Source organism: Cololabis saira, chromosome 11 (genome assembly GCF_033807715.1).
Source record: "Cololabis saira isolate AMF1-May2022 chromosome 11, fColSai1.1, whole genome shotgun sequence".
NCBI classification, from domain to species: domain Eukaryota; kingdom Metazoa; phylum Chordata; class Actinopteri; order Beloniformes; family Belonidae; genus Cololabis; species Cololabis saira.
Window position 1 is genome coordinate 17,306,406 of NC_084597.1, and position 7,078 is coordinate 17,313,483.

At 37.3% G+C, this 7,078-nt stretch overlaps 1 protein-coding gene across 1 annotated transcript in view; it reads left to right on the plus strand.

Moving 5' to 3' along the window:
• Positions 1-1,754, plus strand: part of LOC133455034 (huntingtin-interacting protein 1-related protein-like) — a 29,891-nt gene extending 28,137 nt beyond the window's left edge. Inside the window, exon 33 of the mRNA XM_061733844.1 lies at positions 542-1,754. Within this exon, the coding sequence (XP_061589828.1) occupies positions 542-577 (36 nt within the window). The 3' untranslated portion in view covers positions 578-1,754. The remainder of the gene's footprint in view (positions 1-541) is intronic.
• Positions 1,755-7,078: the final 5,324 nt, after the last annotated feature.

Sequence of the window (7,078 nt, forward strand, 5' to 3'; positions counted from 1 at the left end):
GCGTCAAAACGACGCCGTGCCTACGTCGTGTGGTACGCGTCGACGCAGACCACACGCCGTCGCTGACGCCGTCACTGACGTGCACCTCCCAAAAATTGTAACTACGCGTCGAGCGACGCAGACCAAACGCAGACGAGAGGGCTGTGATTGGTTCATTTGGAAGCAACGCATTTCTGGTTTCCGGTTTGAAGCAGTCGTGAACTTTCAGGGCTCTTTTCTTCGTGTATGTGTGATTTTTTTTGGTTTTGTTTTTTTGCACAATAGTTGTCCTTATCTCTTTGATTCACTGTGACCGGAAAAAGTCGGATAAATCATTCAGGAAAAGATCGCGAATTAGCGCTTGCAGGGGGTACTGCACTGCGGTGAAATGGAGTGACGGAGAAGTCCGAAGGGTTCACGACGGCGTCACGGTGACGGCGTGTGCACGGCGTCGATTTGACGCAGAACCATAATTCAGGCTTGAGGAAACTATTGTTACAAAGAGGATAATCTGACTAGATGACTTATATAAGAGTGTTTTTTTTTGGTTTGTTTTTAACAGTTCAAACGAGGTGAAACTGGACAAGGACAGAGTTGAAGAAGAAGAGCCTGGATTAATGATTTTAGTGCTCACTAAAGAAATAAATGTATTTTATCAAGCTGATAACAATCATTTTAACCCTCAACAAATCTCTGTTTCTGTGAAATGTTTCAGGAGCTTACAAGCAGTATCTGATTATGAGTTATAATTTCAACTTAAATTACATTTAATATTTATATAATCACACTGATGCTTGTATTATTTAAGTGATTCATTAAAATGTGAAAATTGTATGAACTGCAGCTTTTTCAGGATTCTCATCTTTGATATACCAGGTTTATACTTTCTTTCTTCTTTTTTTTAACCACCTGTTATACTCTTCATAATGTAGAATTCTTGTTATAAAGTTATTTTTTTCTTAGTTCTTGGTTTCCTCAATGATGAATAGAAGTGGATCATCAGCGTAAAAAGAAGATATTAATGTCCTGTTTCCTGGCCACGTTGCCCAAAACGAAGACACAGTCACCGATGAAGTTTGATCCAGATAGTTACCTTGCCTTGACCGACGCCTTTTTGGTTCTCCAACAAACCTCTTCCTGGACTCCCAGATTAGAAAGATGTAATGAGCCTATAATTTTGCTGTATCAGAATAATGGGATTATAACGGACTCAGACCTACTCACTGAGGGGGCCAGTAATCCACCCAAATTCATTAAGATGTTTATGAAGTCAATTTAAAAGGACTGACGCCTTGCAATTTCCCCTACAAGTTGCCTGTTAAAGCTGACCGTTCAGAATTACTCAGTTGCACCTAAACCTTTATGAAGCTGGGAGCATTTTAGGAAAGCAGTAGAAATGTTTATCAGCTTCACGTGCTTGGCTCACCAGCGCGGACCGTGATTTAGCTTCTGCAGTTTCAGCACATGCAACTTGATGCAGGGTTCATTCTGAACTGCGTTTCTTCTCAAAAATGAGCCTTTATAGACTCTTGGTTGGCTCGCTCCACTCTTACCCTTTCCACTGAGCTTTGCTTTCACAGAAAATGAAAGAAGACTTCACAGACCAATGTGGAGAGGATGCAGGAGATATCCAGCTTCAGAAACGCCCCCAAAACTGGCATCATTTGATGACGCCCTTACTCCCTGTGTTATGTTGCATGGATAGAATGAATCCTGGTTGTATCTGAGTCAAACTCTGGTCAGTCTGTATGTGTTCAATAAATATGCCATGAGGCTAAAGAGAAAGACTGAGTGGATCCTGTTTATCTTCCATAAGCCACACAGGACTGCTCACTCCTGATTTAACCACAACAGTCTTCACACACTGTTTCCAACAGCGACCTCATCCGTCCGGGATTTCGTTCATGCGCAGTACAAACTGCAGTCTCACCACCATGTGTGCGTGTGTGTCACAGAGAGTGAGAGACTCCCTCTGACCAAAGAGGAAGCGGTCAAGTTCAACGGCAACTTACCGGAAGTAGAAATTCTCACCTCCAGGATAAAAGCATGTGAGGTATCCAAGTTGAAGGGCACCCTTACTAAATGTACTAATACTATAGTGAAAACTGTATCCCAATCAAATGTAAAGCTTTAGCTCTTAAAAATAGTAAAATCTACCTGACATACAAGCAAAACCTTTTGGTTTTAGCTTAAGGTTTTTGTGTACATATATATATGTGTGTGTGTGTGTGTGTGTGTGTGTGTGTGTGTGTGTGTGTGTGTGTGTGTGTGTGTGTGTGTGTGTGTGTGTGTGTGTGTGTGTGTGTGTGTGTGTGTGTGTGTGTGTGTGTGTGTGTGTGTGTGTGTGTGTGTGTGTGTGTGCGTGTGTGTGTGCGCGTGCGCGTGCGCGTGTGCGCGTGTGTGTGTGTGTGTGTGGCCAAGGCACGGCAAGTTTATTTGCATAGCACAATTCAACACAAGATCATTCAAACTGCTTTACATCAACATTAAGAGTGGCAAGACACAATTAAACAATTAATAACAAATAAAATTATAAGAAAATAGGTAAAATAATAAAAAGCACTAGTTGTTAAAAAGTAAGGGCAGTAAAATACAGCAGGTAAGTATTTAATTTAGGAGTACGCTTGAGTAAACAGTAATGTTTTTAATCCTGATTTAAAGGAGCTGACAGTTGGAGCAGACCTCAGGTCTACAGGAAGTTTGTTCCACCGGTGAGGAGCAGAATAACTGAACGCTGCCTCACCTTGCTTGGTTCTGGTTCTTGGGACACATAACAAACAAACAAACAAAATCCAGATAAAAAAAATTGAGCGATTAATTAAAATCTATAATTAATTAATCTAATTAATCTCTTTTTTAATGTCACCTAAAAATTGCTGAGAAAAGTCCTCAACTTCAGGTGTTTTCCTTTAAATTCACATTATTATTGCAGATCAAAAGATTGATATATAACAACAACAAAAAAGTGGCTTTATAAAGTCTTTTTTTTTCCAGTCCTAGCCATTTACATCCACTTGGCAAGAACATTCACCAGCCTGTCGGTCGCAGACGTGCACATGCGAGCGGTGCTCTCCTTGAGTCTAGTTTGGGGAAGAGCGTTGCTGTGGTAACATCGTTGCCGCTAACGTTAGCTGTGGCTGCACTCACGACCGGGTGCTTTGCATTTACGTGGCTATAACTTGAGCTGCTTTGGCAACACATTCTCCAAGCGTCGGTTTTTGACGAGCTGGGAGTGAGAATGTGTTGGCTTTGGTGGTGAACAAAGTCCTTTCCACAAAGAAAACATATCACTCTACCTTTATCAATAGTGCCGTCGGGGCGTTTTAGAAATGTAAATTCCCCATTCACCTAACTGACAACTTCCACATGCATGTCCAGCTACAATGGGAGCCAATCAGCGTTGTTAAACACGGCCAAACACAGTAACAGCTAATCAACGTCCACTTCAAGGTGGGGCTGACCTTGTTTTCCAACCACAACTCAAGCACAAGAAGCCCGCCGCACAAACACAGATTTAATAATAAAAGCAACTTGCAAACAGAAAAAGTAAATTTAGAGATTAAAAAATAGATTAAGTGATCAAAAAACATAACGCGCTAAATATGCATGTAATTAATTCACTGCAATTAACGCGCTAATTTGACACCCCTAGTATTTGACTGTAAATAGGATATCGCTACATATGTACACGTATACACACACATACATGTACCTATATTCATATATACATACAGAAATCTCACACATATTGATGACGATGAAAAAAATTATAAAATTATAAAGTAATATTAGTCACTTTATAATTTCAGTCCTATTTTTTTTCAATAACTTGAGATATTCTTAATGCTTGATGCTAAGCCATATAATAATAATAATAATAATAATAATAATAATAATAATATGTAATATATATATAAATACTTATAATGTATTTTTGTTAGTTTGCAGACTAAGATTTGTAATAGGATGATCATAATAAAATAAAAACAATTATACTAATATAGATTGAAATCGGTTATATTAAATAAAATATATTAAACATTGAGTACACTGTTAAGTAAAATATTCTGTTGAGCAACAATTGAAAAGTAGTGTTCAGTAAATTATTAGATGGGGCGGCAGTAGCTCAGGTGGTAGAGCGGGTCGTCCAATGATCGGAAGGTCGGCGGTTCGAATCCCGCTCTGTCCCAGTTTGCTGTCGTAGTGTCCTTGGGCAAGACACCTTACCCACCTTGCCCCGTGTGAATGTGTTTGAATGTGTATGAATGTTGGTGGTGGTCGGAGGGGCCGTTCGGCGCGATATGGCAGCCACGCTTCCGTCAGTCTGCCCCAGGGCAGCTGTGGCTACAAATGTAGCTACCACCACCGGAGAGAATGTGTATGAATGAATAATGATTTCTGTAAAGCGCTCTGGGTGCCTAGAAGGGCGCTATATAAATCCAATCATTATTATTATTATTATTATAGATAAGATAGTCCTTTATTCATCCCTCAGTGGGGAAATTCGCTTTGTGCAGCAGTAGTACACACAACACACACATGCAGTGAAAGAAGGATAAAAAAGTAAGAAATATATCATTACAAAATATAAACAGTATATACAGTGGAATAAAAGTAAAGGTAGTGCAGTATGAGAAGAAAAAAACTGCAAAAAAAAGCAGGATGTGTAAAAAAAACAGGTTGTTTATCCTTACTTTTGTCAGTTTCAAGTTATTTTAGTGGTCATTGTAGGTTTTTCTTTTTTTAATGTAGGGGTACCAACAAATATGTCGTCACGTGTACCTGTAAGGCCTATAAATTCAAACTGAAAAATTGTCTGTGTCTTTTAATTTGAAACTTGCTATCAGTGGGGAAATTCGCTTTGTGCAGCAGTAGTACACAAAACACACACATGCAGTGAAAGAAGGATAAAAAAGTAAGAAATATATCATTACAAAATATAAACAGTATATACAGTGGAATAAAAATAAAAATAGTCCAGTACAAGAAGAAAAAAAGAGGTAAGATGTGTAAAAAGGCAGGTCATTTCTTTTGTCAGTTTCAAGTTATTTTAGTGAAATATGTCGTCACTTGTACCCAGTACTCGAGTTGAGGGGGGATGAGGGGGGATGGCATCCCCCCCTGAAATAAAAATGGTCAAAATCATCCCCCCAGTAAAACTGCCATCCCCCCTTTCCATCCCTTATGTCATTTCATCAATGAATGTGGTTTTACTGCTATTTCAACATTTAGAGTCATCACCAGAAAAATAACACCAGAAAAATAACCTATTTGACAATTTTCACCTGTTTCAAGTAAATTTTTACTTGAAATAAGTAGAAAAATCTGCCAGTGGGACAAGATTTATCTTCTTATTACAAGCAAAAAAATCTTATTCCACTGGCAGATTTGTCTGCTGATTTTAAGTGAAAATCTACTTGAAACAGGTGAAAATTGTTGTTTTTTCCAGTAATGAGTCTTGTTTTAAGTGTAATGAGATTTCTTTACTAAAATGAGACATTTTAACTAGAAATAAGACACATATTCTTGTTAAGATTGTGAATTTTTGCAGTGATCCATTTTACTTATCCTGTGAAGGACAGAGTCGTATTGATAAGTTCAGAAAACTGTTTTTATTGTTGTGTTTTGATGTATTTGATGTAAGCCCAGTGGATATTTAAAGCTTACAGAAGGCTGCATTTAACTGCTGCTATGTCATTCCTGCAGTATTTCTGCAGGTGTTTTGGTCAGTGCTATTATTTGTAATATATTATATTATTTGTAATCAGCACAAATTATCTGTCCCCATATGATAAAATCCACCATCCCCCCTGATTCTTTTTTACAACTCGACTCGAGTACTGGTCAAAACACACAATTAAACATTACATGACAGCAACAATAAAAAAACATTTAATCTCAAAAGAATGCAATAACCAGGACACTGCAATAACTTGTGCAATATTACATGACACTTTTTCTATTCATATAATTCTTTTTATGGCAGTGCACTTTTTATTTTTGTCCTGATCAAAATCACATTGAATATCTGTGGAAATTAGTATCTTTTTAGCCTCATAAGAAGACAAGAATTGGTTTTAAAGATGAGACTGACTTTTAACCTAAGTTGTTGTCTTCATGTCATTTGCTAAGATGTGTCATAAATTAGTCAGTGTACAATAACTGCAATAACCAGGACAGTTCAATAACTTGCGCAATATTACACAACACTTTTTCTATCCATATAATTATTTTTATGGTACTGCACTTTTTATTTAATTTTTGTATTTTTGTTTCTACCTTTTTTTCTATTTTTATCTTTATTTGTATTTTTTTATCTTTTTATCTTTATATGGGTGTTCGGCTTTTGGGGTGTTTGATTTGTAAATGACAGTGCTGTGTGTGTGGGGTTGAGATGTCAATTTCCCCGAGGGAACGTCCCAAAGGCATCAATAAAGTCGTCTCAATCTGAATCTGAATGACTAAGAACAAAACATTTGACTACTCTGTAGTGTCCCTCTGAGTCCTGATCAAAATCTGTGGAAATTAGTATCTTTTTAGCCTCATAAGAAGACAAGAATTGGTTTTAAAGATGAGACTGACTTTTAACCTAAGTTGTATTTTTTCTTCATGTCATTTGCTAAGATGTGGCATAAATTAGTGTGCACCATCAATCAATTATCTGTCCCCATATGATAAAATCCACCACCCCCCTGATTTTTTTTTACAACTCGAGTACTGCTTGTACCTGTAATCAGTATTTGAGTTGTAAAAAAAAATCAGGGGGGATGGTGGATTTTATAATATAAGATAATTTGATAATTTGTGCTGATTTTGTGCTGATTACAAATAATATAATATATAACAAATAATAGCACTGACCAAAACACCTGCAGAAATACTGCAGGAATGACATAGCAGCAGTTAAAGGCAGCCTTCTGTAAGCTTTAAATATCCACTGGGCTTACATCAAATACATCAAAACACAACAATAAAAAACACTTTTCTGAACTTATCAATATGACTCTGTCCTTCACAGGATAAGTCAAATGTATCACTGCAAAAACTCAAAATCTTAACAAGAATATTTGTCTTATTTCTAGTTAAAATGTCTCATTTT